The 19339-nt window shown below is 34.9% G+C and overlaps 1 protein-coding gene across 2 annotated transcripts in view; it reads left to right on the forward strand.

Annotated features, from left to right (window-relative positions):
* The window catches only part of LOC149530201 (SET domain-containing protein), a 258306-nt gene that overhangs the window by 139083 nt on the left and 99884 nt on the right, over window positions 1–19339 (forward strand). For both annotated transcript variants that reach the window (XR_016359071.1, XM_089811070.1), the window contains exon 9: window positions 14994–15077. Coding sequence is in view for 1 of the 2 variants with exons in the window: in XM_089811070.1 (XP_089667196.1) it covers window positions 14994–15077 (84 nt within the window). In the remaining variant the exon portion in view is untranslated. The remainder of the gene's footprint in view (window positions 1–14993; window positions 15078–19339) is intronic.

Below are 19339 nucleotides of genomic sequence, written 5' to 3' on the forward strand. Positions count from 1 at the left end.
CAGATCAGAGGGTCATGTTGTATATTTAACATGCTCAATAATGGTTGCAGAAATATATAATTGATGGGAAGTTGCCATTGATGTCAAAATGTTGTCAGATAATGTTGTGAGAAGTTCATCATTGATGTCAAATCAATATGCACAGGACTGGTAGAATGTGTATTGTCAGGTTTATCACCATCATTAATAATAGACCAAGAGTTCTGAAATGAACGGAAAGCCTTGGATCAATTATACATCAGTCTATGAAATTATAGCAACTTAGAAAGACATCAATCTTAGTGTATTCCTGGTTGAAGTAAACATTAATTGACAACTGTAGAAACAACTTTAGATCTTCAGGTCTTAACAACCATATGTATAACGTCCAGAAGAAAATTTATATCTATAAAGAGCTTTAAATATATGTTCAAAGACAAAAGCAAACCTGTAGATGGAATAAATATGTTTGAGATTATACAAGCAGCAATGTGAAAAATCAGAACTGGAAGAGTTGTTATTCAAATCTACAGATGCCATTTGTAAATTCAGTGATGCCATTCTACAACTTGTGTATATTAGAGTTTTACGGCATAACTAGTGATCCATTTCTCACAGCAATCAGAGGATGAACCATTCATATTCAGGAAAGCTTAAAGTAAAAATTAAATTCCATTAAGACATGAATTGAAGCGCTCAGAAGATTTGATTTTAAACTTCACATAACTTTAGTAAGAAGCAAAAATAAATTGCCGTGATTGGAGGAATAAAGAGTTAACAGAAGGTGGAAGAAAAAGCACCAGCAAATTTGTAATCGGCAATCAATAAATTGATGAGCATCATTCACGGCAATATTTTGAACATTTAGCAGTGGCAAGATTGTGCCAATCTCAGACGAGTATGTGCGATTGATTTAACCACAAAATATAAACAAATACCATCGTGAAGGACAAAAATTATATACACGGCAAACAAGAGTTCACACCTAGACTATTATCGAATGGAATGGAGCATAGATAACATTCATATATGCGTCTCAGGATGTGGACAGCGATGAAGATCAAATAAGGCTCCCACGGCATTCAAAGGACAAAATTACACAAACAATATCATAAGTATCTGGATGGTAATAAAAAAGGAAAATATATAGTTGTATGGAAGGATGTTTAAATGTTTATCGGGTGCAAAAGTTTGAACACTCAGTATGAGTTGTGAACCTTAAAATGTCATCTTCCCTATATACAATGGACAGAACTTGAAACCTCTTTAATGGAATAAACATGAAGTACACGTTTGTTATTGTTGACGTGTTTCTAATGCTTTGATTACCTAAATGGACACTATGAACAAAATATTACATTTCATAAACAAGTGGAAAATTAGAAGGTTTCGATTGTCATTAGTTATAAAAATGATTGTAGTGGAGACATGTTTGTTCACTCCTGTCCCCCTTGTGGATATAAAAACATAAGCACCGCAAACAAAGAAGGGAAAGGCACATTTAGAAGAGAAGTACAGATGTAATATATTTATTTTGTATGTAGGAATAAGGGGTTTTAATATGTCTTTGTAACATAAAATTCAAAAATTATATTGTTGATGATTAATAAAAGCCTTTTTTGCTTTTTGTTTATTTAAAAGACACGGAGATTTAAACTGCAGTTGATTCGTCCTTTATAATGATCTTTAAATTCCATAAATAGTTTAAATATCAGATAAGTGGACATGGTCATTTAGCATCTTAAATGTGATCATCATAGATATAGTGGAATATCAAATTCTTTCTGTATCTATGTCTAGTTTGTCTCCCTATCAAAGGAGTTAAAGTTCAATCTAGACTAATTTAAGATTGCATATATATTTGATCTATTGCATCTTGATTATTAAATTGTTTATAGTTCAAGTGCATATAAATTTATAAAGTTATATGTAAAAAGCTTCGTTGTAGTTGACTTTGTTGCCCGGATGAACAGAGGCACTTGTCTTTTTATTATTGAAGTAAAAAATCTATATCTTCCTTCTTACAAGCATCAAACCAATTTTGAAGAACCATATACAAAACATTCAATCAATTCAAACATTCAACATTCAACTTTTAATTGATTGAGTTCAATGACTTTGCCAACCTAAGAACTTACCAAAGCTTAATTTCAATATACAAAAGCCTTGAACCAAGTAGTCGGCGTTTGAGGTGAAGGTCTACCCGCCTGGGTGTATCGGAGCATGAAGTGCAGGGGAATCAAGCTAATTCCCGTTCGTTGGCCAGAATTGATTGTGGAATCATATTGGAGAAGTGGAAAGCTCTTGGATTTCTAATCTGTGGTTTTGGGAACCAACTCTTGGAATCCAATTACAAGTCCACTAGGGAAGGCTTATTACCCACAATCATGTTTTCAAAGTCCAACTACAAGTAGGAAAGAGAATTCATTTATGCTTGGAAAACACTTGCAATTGGGTTTTTAAGTCCAACTACAAGTGGGGAAAGAACTTAGCTTTTCGTTGGCAAAGTAAACTGAAAATTGTGGCTTTTGATTCTGTTTGCAAGCAGGGAAAAACATGCATGCTTGAGGCCTTTTGTTTGGGGGAAAAAATAGCATATATTTTTGTATCATTTTGGGGAAAAATTTGTGTTGTTTTTGAGAAAAATACATACAATTTTTTAAAGCCAAAAATTCTCTTTTGAATTATCCAAAATGAAAAAAATTGCTCAAAAACATGATAGCAAAGGGCTGGAACAAATATGACAATGTGAAAACTTGGAGTTCATCCCCAAATTGGCTTCTATTGATTTGAATAAAGATCTTCAAATCATTGCTATATAAACAATAAAAACTTGATGAAATCTCCTCTATGATTAATGCTTTCCAGTCCTAAATAATCCCTTGACAAATGGCCATGAATGTGATGGGTGACAAGTTTGTAGGTCATTGTTACCACACCTTACAAAACTGTGGATATTTTTCAAACGACAGTTTTTAAGGATCAATTGCAAACTATGGTTCCAACCACAACATGTGAGACACAATCTCGGAAGGCTCCATCCTCTTATTGCTATTGGCTACTATTTACACTAAGCTAAATTAAGGCAGGGCATTTATCCTATTCTCTTATTTCAGAATAGATGTTAATATTACAATACAATCTTAAAGCAATAATGTAATTTACTCACAAACTATTTGTTGAAGCAATAATTCCAATAAACAAAAGATTAAACATAAGAATAACCTTTAGCATACTAGCATTTTATGTAACCAAGAAACTCATGAAAGTGCAAAGTCTTTCCATGGCTCCATATAAGATTTTGACAAAAAGAATGAGACATATGTGCAACTCAAAGTCTCCAACATGTATTTTACCTTCAATGCACAAAATGAGAAAGTAAAAACAACCTAAAGCCTACAAGCTACCTCCTTGTCTGTGTGGTCTACAATAGCTTCAGATTTGTGAAGCAACACAAAGTCTACAAGACCAAATTCGGAAACAAACTATGACTCCAAATGCGATATGCAGCTCAAAGTCTGCAAGATTAAGTTCAAATCCCTTTTGAACAAAGTACCGGAATTCACTATCAACTAAAGAAAATATTGTACAGTAACAGTTTGGTTGGCCCAAAGTTGGCTCTTTTAATTGAAAGCAATCTCATTTACATGTAAACTCAATGTCTTAGAGTGCATATGTAAACTAGCAGAGTTTAGTTGCTATGCCAAAAGATAAAATTACAATGAGCACCCTCCCTTATTTATATGTGAGGGGCTAAGAGAGAAAGGAGGGAGAAATCCAACAAACTTTGACCTATTCCCTAACTAACTTTGACTTATTCAAACAGTGATTCCTAATGTACTTGACCTGCAATTTAATTATGTGCAATGACTTTATAGGTGAAAAGGTAACTTATAATTACAAATCATCTCTCAATTACAATTTCTGTTACATCATTCAGTATCAAAGAGGTCTTCTTGTCACTGGATTACCAAGTATTATAAATCTTCAAACTATACATGGGGGGATGATTTGCAAAAAATAACACTTTGACCTCTGCATTTGGTGGCATCAACAAATCATTGATTTTCTTTCTCAGCCATGACAAGAAATATATCCTCAATTTCTCTTATTGATTTGCTGCCACCTATTTGGAATTAGTCTAAAAAGAATTCTATGCTCTCAATCATTTAAACATTGTTTCACCCCCTCGTTGTCTCCATTATGTGTTTGTTCCATAGTTACACTGCCTTGGGGGACGGGGGGACAGTAGAACGAGGGGACAAGTTTCCGAGACGGGGGGACAGAGGAGCCTTAATTTGGGGATGGTGGGGGGACGATGACGTGGGATAGGAGGGGGGTGTGTATATATATATGCATATGGTACTTAAAATGCCAATTATGAAAATATGTATTGCAATATAAGATATAAAGATGTAAAAGAGTAAATACTTGAACATTGCATTGAATTGGAACATTGAACATTAAATATAAATAGTCGAATTTGCAAATAGTCAACATCGGGATGTCCTCCATCCTTGGTGGAGGTGGCGAAATTTGGTGGCGTTGCTGGGGACGGGGGGATGGAGTCGCTAAGTTCCTAGTCCATTGAAGTCTGCGGGATGTGAGGCAAAAAGGGGAGGACGCGTCCCTGTGTTACTATGGAAGTTTGTTCCTACTTCATATCCATCTACAAAATATTGCCAATGAGGAAGTTTGGGTTTTCTAAGAGGCATTGCAGGTGGATGGAACATATGCATTTGGTGCCAAAATGAGAAGCTTTTATTTGCAAATTCATATATACAATGAAAGGCCTCTTTTACTTGTAGTTAGGGTTTTAGAATCCAATTACAAGTGCACATGGGAAGGGTTGTTGCTTGCAATAGGGTTTTAAAAGGCCAATTGCAAGTAAGAAAGATAATTCATTTATGCTTAGTAAACACTTGCAATTGGGTTTTTAAAATCCAACTGCAAGTGGGCGAAGAACTTATCTTTTCTTTGGCAAAGAAAACTTACATTCAAGGTTTTTAATTCCGTTTGCAAGCAGGGAAAAACATGCATGCTTGAGGATATTTCTTTGGGGAAAAACCTTGCATCTCTTGTTGCATCATTTTGCAGAAGAAATTGTATTGTTTTTGAGAAAAATACATTTCATTTTAGAAAGTGAAATATCCTCTTTTGAATCACCCAAAATGAAGAAAATATAATAGCAAGGGGCTGGAACAAAATGACTTCGCACAAATTTGGAAATAATCGCCAAAGTCACTTATGTAAATTTTAATAAAGATCTTCAAATGTTTTCTATATAAACAACAAAAACTTGACTGAATCTTCTCTATAATAATGCATTTTCAGTCACCAATAATCCCTTGACAAATGGCCATGAATGTGTTGGGTAGTGTTGCTTCCCAAAACCGCATATTGGAATCCTACGAGCCATGCCTGCTCGATGCTGGTATATCCAACCGGTTATGGCCAACTTGACGGAACTGAACAATGCAGTCCAAATTTCCTGCGCTTCTGGCTCTGCAAAATCGAGGTGGGTGTACCTGTTCCTGGACAATAACCTCAAATCCAAGATGCTTCAAGCAGATCAATCAGAACACGAAAAAAATGAAAGTTTTTCAAATGGAAAGAATTATAGGAAAACTCCAAATTTGTGAATTACGAATTAAGAATAATAAAAGAATATATGAGAGTTTTTTAAATAAAAGTGATTATTATAAATGATTGCAACAAATGAATATATTATCTCTTCAAAGGAAAGAAATGAAACATTTGCCAGCATATGGATTGTGAATCAAGAGTAAAAGATCAGTGCTTAATTACATGGGCAATCAGATTCAATATTATAAGTTGAAATGTACAACTTGATAAAGTTTAATATATTTAAACTATAAACAATTTTAATATTTAGACGTGACGGATCAATTATATAAACTCAATTTAAACTAGTCTAAAATGCACTTTAACTCCTGCGGAGACAAATTAGAGAAATACAAAAATAATTAAATATTTCACAATATTTATGTTTATCAAATTTAAAATGCAATAATGACCTACTCCACTTATTCAAATATTAAAATATTTTTAGAAATTAATAAAAACATTTGTGAAGGACACAACTTAATAATAATTTAAAACTTTAATGCAAATAAATTAAAATAAATATTTCTTACTGATTCGGAAATAAAATTGTACTGGGGACAGTTAGATGATCCATCCAATACAGTTCGATTCTAGAATCACACAAGAATTTGTTCGATAATCCACCATCCACAGGCTTAGTTCAAAAAATCATTTCTTTGCAAATGAAAAATATAATATATCATGAATGCATAAATGGATAATGCAGATATGTAAAAATTTTCTGAATATGTATATTTTTTATATTGTATGAGTTTACATCTATATTTATAGCCAATGAAAGGGTACTAAATTCTCCTCATAACAACGTGACCCTTCATTACAAATAACTAATTGGTAAATCTATTCCAAGCTACGCTTAGGGATAAAATTTATACTATAATTTGTAAAACACATAACTTATAATATCACCTGATTCATTTAATCTTAGGTATAAGTTATGGCTTTGAGAAGATACTCGTACTCTGTCTATGGAAATCTGGAGATTACCGATGTGTCTTTTCCGATATGCAAGATATTTCTTTTCAAATCAATTTGATTGAGAGGTGCCAAACGGAATGCTGTGAGTTTTGAGCAACTTGGTTACGACACTTCAATACTTATTTGTTTTCTAACTTTGTGTGAAATAGAGTTTTTTCTAGATGTAACTCTTTTGCGTTTCTTCATGACAAATGATCTTCTAGAGGCTATGCGTGCCTTGAAGAATATCTGTTCTCTACTACTTCCACGGTGGTTCTCCATTACCTTCATGCCTATGACTGCTGCTTCAAATGACCATGTGAGATACGGGTGTGGAAATTTCATCTATCGAGCATTTCTAGAGTTCCATCTCATACCCATAAGCTCCTTCCTTTTCCATCTATCTTCATTAATTCTGCAAAAAGAAGAGAAATTATTAAAAGAAAATCAATGAACACAATTTGAAAAGAAGACAAAGGCTTCTCACGGCTATTCCCAAAGGAGTAGCGATTTTGTAAACATGAGAAGATCATTTCCGTGTTTATTCTTGACATCACAACTTTGATGTATTTGTCAGGTTATCTCATTGGCTTCTTCATGCATACCCGATTCCTTATAAAATTTGTATTCTTCTATCTGAGCAGTGATTCCAGACCCATTTGATGATATGACAAGGTTATATGTAAGCCCAAACGTGGAGGCAAATATCTCATCTCAACTTTTATATCTTTGTCAGTACACTTTGTAATTAATGGCTGTGTATATTAGAGTGGTTGCCAGAGATTATTCACAACATACTAGAAGCTTTGTGAATGCTCATAAGTCATAACAGCATTGTGGTATTGGAACTCTTGCTGCAGACATATCTATTGCACAATTCTTTTTTAATGATAAACACATTTTCAAAGATGCTATCACAGAGAATCATGTCCTCTTTCCATGTTCTGGTCCCGCCATCATATCACTTGGGACAAGCCCCCGTATATTGTGAACATGATATAGAATGGATGTGTATAAATTTCAATTGCCTACATGAAGAATCATCACTCTGATAGTTCTGAGACACAGTATAGCGTAGATTAAATCATGTTTCAGCACTTACTGCACAGAGTAAATTATTTTCAAGAACTTCATTACTTTTGTATGGAGGGAGCTTCAGAAGATTTACACATGTTGCTGAAGCTACCAAGAAGCTTATCAGAAGAAGATCTTTGGATACAGAATGGAGGCTCCAAATATATGAAACCCAGCAGTAGTCTACTTGATCATCCAGTTACAAATTTCAAAACCTTTTCTGCTGCTGCAGATTGAAATTTCTTAAGAACATTTGTATGACAGGATTTGATTATTCAGACAATTGTTGGCAATAAAACACTATCATATTTGCATTAGTCACTTAATATCCCTATCACCAGGCAAAACCTCCTTCTTCCTTTCAAGACTGACATATATCTTTATCAATAATATGTGTCTTGTATTGTCTTTAATAATGCTGGCATTATTAGTTTTGTTTCATGCCCAGATTTGATTTGACATTAATGATTATCCCTTTTCAACTTTCCAACATCGTAAATGAAAGCCTTGATTTTTGCAAAAAATAGGTCTCCATCAGGTGGTAATTTTGTAAGTTATTGTGGCTACAACTTACAAAACTGTGGATATTTTTCAATTGACAGTTTTTAACGATCAATTGTAAAATAGTGGTTCCAACCACAACATGTGAGACACAATCTCTCCTACTTCTCAATGAATGCTTCCCCCTCTTATTGTTACTAGAATCAACAAAACAAGACACAATCTCTCATATTGGATTTTAGAGAAGACAAGAACCTCCATTAACCAAGCCTCTGCCTTGGAAGTCCCTCTATCCACAATAGTTGGCCTACAAGGGACACAGTAATAAGTTAACAACTCGCCCTCTGACATTGGCTAAAAATGGGACATTACATAATCAGGCTTTATAAGGTCTATTACATATATAACATTTTCATGAATATTATTAATGTTATTCCAACTGCAATGGTGGACTTTAGTTTCTTCATTGCAAAAGAATACTTCCAAATCAAGTTGCAATGACTCATAAAAACCCGATTGAGTGACTTAAGAAGCCTTTGTGGTCTTTTGATTTCATATTGCAAGCTTCTAAACAAAAAATGATGACCTGTAGTGAGGTTTTAAAAACACACTTAGAGGCAACTTAATTCTTTATAATCTCTTAGATTATAGCTTGGAATCAAGCCTGCAATGACTCAAAATGACCAAGATTCAAAAAGCAAGAGACCTAGGAAGAAAAGGAAACCAAAAACAAACAAAGACATGAGATTTCCAAAAATTGAGCACTGGCAGTCCGGAAAGGGAAATCCGATTTGGCAAGAAAGACGAAGAGAAATGCAATGAGAATCTCCAAAAATGGCATGTATCGGAAAATTTTGCAGTGTTGCTTAAATATTGTGAATACAAAATTACGGACAGCAAACAGCATCCTAAGGGCTTGATAAGGAAGGATTCATACTAAACAACTTGTATAAGCGATAATGGTTGATGTCCTTAACGATACATTGAAATATTTGATTGACCTTTAAAAGACCAGTTGCTATTATGCTAATTTTAAAAGACAAAAGTGCTAAATGCCAGCAAGATCCTGATCAGTATTGGAAGAGGACTAATCTATTTTATATGGAAGGGTGTGATTGAGTATCATAGGTCTATTTTGTACTTACTGATTTGGTAATGAGAGGATTATGAAGGCAGCGATTAAAGAGATCTAATTGACACTAAACCATGGTTATGAAGAGGTTCGATATAGAAGAGTTGTGACTCATCAAACTCCAAAAGTTGCTAAACTTTCAATTTGGGAGATATAAGATGTGGTTCACATTCATTTTAAAATTTGATTTGTGGATTATTTCTTTGTTTCTTTAGCCTATACGGATTTTCGTCTGAGTGCATATTAGCCGTATCAGAGATGGCATCTCAAGATTGCAGAGATTGAAGTTTAAGATCAGATATTGTATCCATATTGATTGATGGAAGTATGCACTGATACCACTAATGAAGGGCCACACCACCCTCACCAACTCACAACCAAGAATGCAATAATATAGAGACCAAGAAAAAAAAATGCTTCACAAATAATTTTATTATACTTGAAAAATCCTTACAACACCCACAAGATGATATGACTTCTTCAACATAAGAGAAATCCTAAATAAGAGTCTTCACACCTTCTAGCTTCTACTTCTCAAACTTCTCCTTGAGCTTCCACTCCTCAAGCTACTCCTTGAGCTTTCCTCTTGAGCTTCTACTCCTCAAGCTTCCCCCTTGAGCTTGATTACAAATGATAATAAGCCTTGCTTAAATAGGCACTTCTAACCCAAGACATTACAAACACAACCAATGTGGGATAAAAGGTAAATACAACTATCTTTAAATAAATATTAAATTCCCACCCAAATACAACTAAGCACCCAACAAATATTAAATACATGATTTGTCCAAAACCTTCTAGAATTTCCACCTACACACCTCGATTAATGGAATGACAACTATTTTCCTATTTATGCCACCCATGCACCTCGAAAATAGAAATTCCTCTTTTCCCATTTTTCCTATTTTCTATTTTTAATTATTTCTCCTCTAATTTTCGTCACTTTCTCTCTCCTCCACAATTTTTTTTTTTTCCATGCAAGATGCTCCTGCATCAGACTTTCCCGGTAAATAGAAAAGTGTGTCCCACACTTTGATGCCAAAAGAAATATCTACCACCATCTTCATCTTCACCAAAGGTTTCCACCTCAACAGAGACAAGAAAACCACCATACAAATCTTCCACATTTGCATCACTCTATCAAACACCAGAATCTCAACCATCCAATCAGCGTGCTCACTCCTAGAAACAAACTGAACATAATTCTTCATCAACAAACCCTCATTCACATCAGCAACTAGTGAATTCACACCCATAGCAACAAACCCCACATCGACAACAACAAACTCCATATCAGCACCAACATGTAGATCACCATCAATACATGCCAAACTCTCAACACCAGAAACCTCATTGCTCACAACAAGATACTCTGCAATACATAACTCACCTCCAACAACTGGATCATCCACGACCAAGTGCTCCACAATCTCCATGTCAGACTCAACCAAGTGATCATGAAAACCAACATCTGTCCCAACAACATTAGGAATATCTTTAGCAACAACCTCTAGTTGCTCTGCAGGTTCTGCATCAGGCTCCACAAACTGATCAGCAAAACCATCCTCTTCCACCTTGACCTTCTTAGCTTTAGCATCCAACCGAGCAAACATCTTAGAAAAATTCCTCTCCACTATATCATGGATTTTTGCAATCATCTTAGGGTCCAATCCTCTCGGAGCCATCTCCCAAGATCTTCATAAACCCTCTGCAACAAATCCTTCCTACGCTCCTTGTGACAACCTTGAATTGTTTGCAAGTCAGATCGTAACCTGCCACCTCGTACGAACAATCAGGAACCACATCACAAGTCTAGGACAACGGATTTGCAATCCACAAGCTCTGATAAACTTTGCCCAACCAAGGTCCTGGTACAAACTGCCTCACACTTCGGCGATCTGCTTGTACACTCAGGAACTCCTGCTCTGATACCACTTGATGGAAGTATGCACTGATACCACTAATGAAGGGCCACACCACCCTTACCAACTCACAACCAAGAATGCAATAATATAGAGACCAAGAAAAAAAATGCTTCACAAATAATTTTATTATACTTGAAAAATCCTTACAACACCCACAAGATGATATGACTTCTTCAACATAAGAGAAATCCTAAATAAGAGTCTTCACACCTTCTAGCTTCTACTTCTCAAACTTCTCCTTGAGCTTCCACTCCTCAAGCTACTCCTTGAGCTTTCCTCTTGAGCTTCTACTCCTCAAGCTTCCCCCTTGAGCTTGATTACAAATGATAATAAGCCTTGCTTAAATAGGCACTTCTAACCCAAGACATTACTAACACAACCAATGTGGGTTAAAAGGTAAATACAACTATCTTTAAATAAATATTAAATTCCCACCCAAATACAACTAAGCACCCAACAAATATTAAATACATGATTTGTCCAAAACCTTCTAGAATTTCCACTTACACACCTCGATTAATGGAATGACAACTATTTTCCTATTTATGCCACCCATGCACCTCAAGAATAGAAATTTCTCTTTTCCCATTTTTCCTATTTTCTATTTTTAATTATTTCTCCTCTAATTTTCGTCACTTTCTCTCTCCTCCACAATTTTTTTTTTTTTTCCATGCAAGATGCTCCTGCATCAGACTTTCCCGGTAAATAGAAAAGTGTGTCCCACACTTTGATGCCAAAAGAAATATCTACCACCATCTTCATCTTCACCAAAGGTTTCCACCTCAACAGAGACAAGAAAACCACCATACAAATCTTCCACATCTGCATCACTCTATCAAACACCAGAATCTCAACCATCCAATCAGCGTGCTCACTCCCAGAAACAAACTGAACATAATTCTTCATCAAACAACCCTCATTCACATCAGCAACTAGTGAATTCACACCCATAGCAACAAACCCCGCATCGACAACAACAAACTCCATATCAGCACCAACATGTAGATCACCATCAATACATGCCAAACTCTCAACACCAGAAACCTCATTGCTCACAACAAGATGCTCTGCAATACATAACTCACCTCCAACAACCGGATCATCCACGACCAAGTGCTCCACAATCTCCATGTCAGACTCAACCAAGTGATCATGAAAACCAACATCTGTCCCAACAACATTAGGAATATCTTTAGCAACAACCTCTAGTTGCTCTGCAGGTTCTGCATCAGGCTCCACAAACTGATCAGCAAAACCATCCTCTTCCACCTTGACCTTCTTAGCTTTAGCATCCAACCGAGCAAACATCTTAGAAAAATTCCTCTCCACTATATCATGGATTTTTGCAATCATCTTAGGGTCCAATCCTCTCGGAGCCATCTCCCAAGATCTTCATAAACCCTCTGCAACAAATCCTTCCTACGCTCCTTGTGACAACCTTGAATTGTTTGCAAGTCAGATCGCAACCTGCCACCTCGCACGAACAATCAGGAACCACATCACAAGTCTAGGACAACGGATTTGCAATCCACAAGCTCTGATAAACTTTGCCCAACCAAGGTCCTGGTACAAACTGCCTCACACTTCGGCGATCTGCTTGTACACTCAGGAACTCCTGCTCTGATACCACTTGATGGAAGTATGCACTGATACCACTAATGAAGGGCCACACCACCCTTACCAACTCACAACCAAGAAGGCAATAATATAGAGACCAAGAAAAAAAAATGCTTCACAAATAATTTTATTATACTTGAAAAATCCTTACAACACCCACAAGATGATATGACTTCTTCAACATAAGTGAAATCCTAAATAAGAGTCTTCACACCTTCTAGCTTCTACTTCTCAAACTTCTCCTTGAGCTTCCACTCCTCAAGCTACTCCTTGAGCTTTCCTCTTGAGCTTCTACTCCTCAAGCTTCCCCCTTGAGCTTGATTACAAATGATAATAAGCCTTGCTTAAATAGGCACTTCTAACCCAAGACATTACAAACACAACCAATGTGGGATAAAAGGTAAATACAACTATCTTTAAATAAATATTAAATTCCCACCCAAATACAACTAAACACCCAACAAATATTAAATACATGATTTGTCCAAAACCTTCTAGAATTTCCACTTACACACCTCGATTAATGGAATGACAACTATTTTCCTATTTATGCCACCCATGCACCTCAAGAATAGAAATTCCTCTTTTCCCATTTTTCCTATTTTCTATTTTTAATTATTTCTCCTCTAATTTTCGTCACTTTCTCTCTCCTCCACAATTTTTTTTTTTTTTTCCATGCAAGATGCTCCTGCATCATTGATAGTAAGTTATAACCATCAGAATATTAGACGCAACATCAGCAAGTATTTTGCTTCGAAGCAATCAATACTTTGCTCATTGCAAGCATTTCATTTATACATCAAAAACAGCAATCTTGTTGCTATTAGCAACAATAATATTCTATTACATATTTTACAGTGAAAGATCAGATATAGAAATCGAAATCACCTTGGGTGATATCCTATCATTAATTGTCAGATATATAATTAGATTAATCAAATATTGCAACCATTGCTGAAATCAATACATATTAATAAAACATCAATACATATATATAAATATACATGTATATAAGAACATCAATTACATAGCATAGTTCATAATAGACATGTCAAATATTGCTGTTGATACATTGATACATATAATTGCACACTCTTGGATTGATTATATCAGGAATCACTCATGATTTTCAATTACTTGCCTAAATAATATTCATTTAACATCGTATAAAGGGGAGATTGAAGTAATTGTTCCTGTTTTCCTAACTTAGCCAAAAATGCGACATTACATAATGGTAGAAGAGTACTCAAGTGCATATATCCTTAACAAATGAGGTATAAGGAAGGAAGAAGAACAAGAATCAGGTAGAAAGAGAATGCAACTGCTGGAAATCACCATCGTTTTGAAATGGAGCAACAAGTCTGGGAAACAATGATTTTCAAATTTGAGGCTTCTTGCTGGAATTGTTTTTGCTGATATTGGTCTCCTTGTACACATGTTCTTCTGTGCTTTGTTTTTCTTTGTGGGATGTATTCTTTTTAATCTTTAGTCTTGTAAAATACATGATTGCAATATTTTCTCCAAAAACAAATAGACTATTAACATTTAAACAACGCTTTCTTTTCTGTGTGTACATTCATAGAACGCTGCAAGAATGTGTACTTTATTCTCTGTTAGAAAGTATATGAATTCTATTTCAATTTTGAATGGTGACGACCAAACACCATATGCAACTTATTTTCTTTTTGTGCATCATAACTAATGTAATGTGCCACATACAAAGTGTCATTCTATAACACAATTTACCAAAAATTTCCTGTCATGTTCAGAGCTACCATATTCGAACTCTGTGTTCAAAAATATGTCAAAATAATTTCCAAACTAATATCATATTATAGACCGCTTTTCATCAGCCTACACTCTTCCTAACAGTATCACTTACTTGTGTGTAGTACATGGTTATGCCTAGTCATAAAATAAAGATGGGTTGAGAATATTCATTTCCATTAAAAACATAATATTTTTTATATTCCTTAGTCATGTCTGTCTTATATAGTTGTCCTTTCGAGCCTGTAACGACTATGATCTTTTTGTGAAAGCATTTAAATTTGGGAAAGACAATCAAGTGTGTAAACGGAACTGAAAAATATGAATTTACTTTGGTACATTTTTATGAAAATTTCCTTTTTAATCTCTGCATCAATATGTCAGTTATTTAACAAAAATTATGTGGTTTGCAGATCCTAAAGCCAAAGCACTATGGGATATTGATGATGAGAATGGAGCTATAACTGGCGTACCCTTTTCAATGTACCTTATCGCTGGTAAGTATAGTTTTGTTTCAGTCTTTTAGTGTCACTTTATAGTTATTGCAGGAACAAGGGATCAAAACATGTATGTTTATCAGCCTAGAACTTTAATTGATGCAAGATTTTCAGTTGTCTTTGTGTGGATAGAATAAACTACTGGGTATGACCGCTAAAATTCTTCTTACGGTTGGAGGTTGAAAGTCAGGTGTCAATATAAAAAAAAATTGCATTTTGTGAAATTCAGTTTATACTTTTTGTGTAATGACAGAGACTAACAGCGGACATCTGTGGTGTACCTACTAGTTACACATGGTAAATATAGTATTTATTTACATACTGAAATATAAAATGGATTATGTAATCAGATAGGTTAGAGCAAATGAATAGGTGATAGGTTACATGCAGATCATGCGCCACGCTTGATAGGATGTCTTTTGAGCAACTGTAAAAAACTAGCCAGGTTTAATTTGGTCTGTAACATACCATCTTGTGTTAGAAACTAAGTTGCTGAATCGTGGGATTTTTCGGGCGATTCAGGGTACGAAATGTACCAGAATTGGATTCTGAAACGAATATCCTGTGGGTACACATCTAGGATTTGTGTTATTAAATGCCGAAGTGTTTAGTGATTCTAGTTTGATCTTTTAGATATTCTTAAGACCTATGCTGCTGATTGGTGTGCTCTGATCTTTGTAGCTTGATCTTTTTTAATACTAAAACCTGAATTTAAATTAGAATAATATGTTTCAAATTTTGAAATTGTAATGGTTTTGTTTATTGGTATCTGACATTATAAACTTAATTCTATTTTTTAGCTGCATATCTATACTTATATATTTATTTACACACAAACGTGTGTGTGTGTGTGTACTAAATTACTAATGTATGTACATATATGTGTGTGTAATTGAATGTAGGAATTTCTATGAACATACCAAAAACGTACCCAACCTACCAAAAATATTTTTTTCTATACCGGCATTTTGTACCCATGTATCCATATCCATTCTTGTTCCCAATTCGACAACATTGGTTAGAAAGACTTTGATCTCAAAGCTGTTGAGAATGTTAGCATTATAGTAAATTAAAGCAACACAATTCATGCTAATGAGAATCTAATTATGGAAGTGTATTTAATATGTTGATCTAATTATATATATAGACACACAGACACACACATACACAGACACACACACACACACACACACACAAACACACACAGACACACAGACACACGCATGCACGCACACATGCACACACACACGCGCACACACACGCACATGTACACACACGCACGCACACACACACACATGATCCTGTGTTTATCCTCCTTAGCTGAGAGGGAGCATTGATGTGTGGTAGCTTCAGTTGGATAAACCTATGAGATATAGTTATACATTTGTTTATTATTAAATGAGATAAATTAACTACTAAATCAAAGGGAAAACATATCAAAAGAGAATGAACTACCACTTGACACTAAAAATAAAGACATCTCTAATATGAAAGAAGGCCTTTATGGGAAAGAAAAATGATTGAAGAAAATATTGTTGAACGAGATGAGATCTCTAGAGAAAGCAAGAAAACTAGAAATGAATCTTGTTACACTGTACTAGTAACTGAGCTTACAAAATTTGAACCATGAAATGTTGAAGAACCCCTATCTTGTCAAGCATTGAAAGATGCTATGGTTGAAGAATATCAATCCATATAACAAAATGATGTTTCGGATATTGTACCTAGGCCAAAAGACAAATCAATTGTTTCATCAAAGTGGTTATACAAATCAAATGTGCTTTAGATGGCAGTGTTGAAAAACATAAAGCAAGATTTGTTGCTCGAGGTTTTTCCCAGAAGGTAGGTATTGATTATGAGGAAACGTTTGCTCCAATTGCTCGATACTATTAATATTCATGGATCTTCTGCAAATGTTTACATTCCTATAAATGATTCTATTTGGCCAGATTGCTAGAAGGGCAAACTTATAGATTTCTGTGTGTCTTCTAATTTGCAATCTAGCCGTCTCTTATACCTAGCTCAAGGGGCATGTTCAATGGACATGTCCCTCTCTAGGTTGGCCTACTTAACAACATAATTGTTTCCTCAAGATTGGTGCCTATTCCAAGAGTTACTAATGGTTAGTAACTAACTAACCACACTAGTAAATAAGATGGCTTATAAAAGCCACAAGGAAGATGCTGATTTGTCTACAGGGGACAATATGTTTTAGTAACCAATACTTAGGGAACTCATGTATCCAGATCAAACTGATCTAAAAATCAGAACACTTGTCTTGTCAAAGTTTCAAGGAATTAACACTCCCTCTTAACTTGATAAGATAAGTGATAGAGACATAGCTAGCAACATCAATAGAGATGACTAAGCATAGATATACACTCTATACATTTTTGAATTTCAAGCATGATGTTCATTATACAAATGATACCTGAAAACACATCATATTGCAAATCTTGTAATATAAGTTATCATCGGAGCTTGTGATCAAATCACTAAGCATCGTTCGTAATGCAAACTATCAAATCACCTAGGCTTGTAACATGGTGTGTTTGACAAGGCTTGTGATATGACGTATTACCTGAGCTTGTGATAACAGTATTACATAGAATGCAATACTCAGGATAAAGACTAGAGAATAATTAAATTCTCCCTTTACCCGAGTTGTGACATCTGGAGTTTTAGAAATGTCACTGTCACAACGTGACCTTGACTTCGTCCAAGATCTAGATTCTACCAGCAATCCATTACTAGAATGCCTTACACAGGATAAAATCCGAAGAATAATTAATTCTACGTTTATCCAAGTTGTGATCATAGGCACACAACATGATCTTGAATTAAGATCTGCCAGTACACTGGATAAAATCCGGAGAATAATTAAATTCTTCCTTTATCCAAGTTGTGATTCATAGACAAAGAAATGCCTCCATCACAACATGATCTTAAATTCATCCAAATTTTCCAGTAGTTCTCTACTGGTTAGAACATTATCTTAGAGATCGTCACCTCTTATAATGTCTTTATACAAGTGTTCATTATTTCAGAGATCGTCACCTCTTAAATAACAAACACAAATGGTGAAGCCCCATAACAGTCAATATCCTGACAATAATATAAATTATCATAGGAATACAAACCAATTCAATCATACCTAGATCTTTCCTGAGATGATCACTCTCAAAGAGGTTTGATAAGAATACCTGCTTTCTAATTTCCAGTACTTAAGGATAAAGTCTAGAGAATAATTAAATTCTCTCTTTATCCAAGTTGTGATTCATAGACATCGAAATGTCTCTTTCACAACACAATCTTGAATCTATTCAAGATTTGCCAGTAGTCCTCTACTGATTTGAAACAACATAAGATCATTTGCTATTACAACAAATTCGTGCTGGAAGATTCTTTTCTGTTACTGCAAATGATGCTGCAAGACTGTTTGTTGAGAAACGCTTCCACACCATGATGTTTATAAAGGTATGCCCATCAGATGGTTGCTCACTTTAGATTTTCAATACTCCTACTGGATATCAAATTTTTCGAGCTCCTTATTCAAGGTTGCCTTGATGAGATGTCAGACTCCCTCTGAATCCAAAATTCTTTCCTACAAGAACATTCTTCAGAAAAGAAAAATCAAGGCATATACTCTTCTTATATAAAAAAAATACAAATGAAAGATATCATAGACATAAGGTAAAAGAAGAGCTCAAGTACGATAGATACTTATCTTTCCATCATGACCTTGATGAAAGCTTTTGTACTTTATGATTATACACCATCTTGACATGGCACACTCAGTTTGAGTTTGTATAACCTAGATCCTGGGGAGTCAACTTGATCTTCTAGGTACTCTCCTTGACATATAACCTTCTTATAAGATGATACTTATGATTCTCTGTTACAAATTCTTAATTACTTGGGAATCAATAAAGCGTGGTCTACTCCCTCTGAGTCAAGATTCACCTTTGCAGATCATTTAGCTTCTCCTTTTGTCAGGAAGGCATACCATGCTAATATCAATGATCTTAGTGTCACTCACTTTCTTCCCTCCTTTCTAAGAGAACCAATACTAATAATCTGAATAGTCATAAGGTTATATAGAATGCATCTTTTCTAAGTCCACAATCATTAACACTACCTCTTGGACTTGAGGGAAGATTAGAAATGTGTCGAGTAAAATGTTTATCTTAATGATCTGTACTCTCATGATGTAATCTTTATTCATGTGCATCTCATTAGTGATTCTATCCATGAGTTATCTT

Source organism: Cupressus sempervirens, chromosome 11, assembly GCF_028749045.1.
Source record: "Cupressus sempervirens isolate cs-2001-9-10 chromosome 11, ASM2874904v1, whole genome shotgun sequence".
NCBI classification, from domain to species: Eukaryota; Viridiplantae; Streptophyta; class Pinopsida; order Cupressales; family Cupressaceae; genus Cupressus; species Cupressus sempervirens.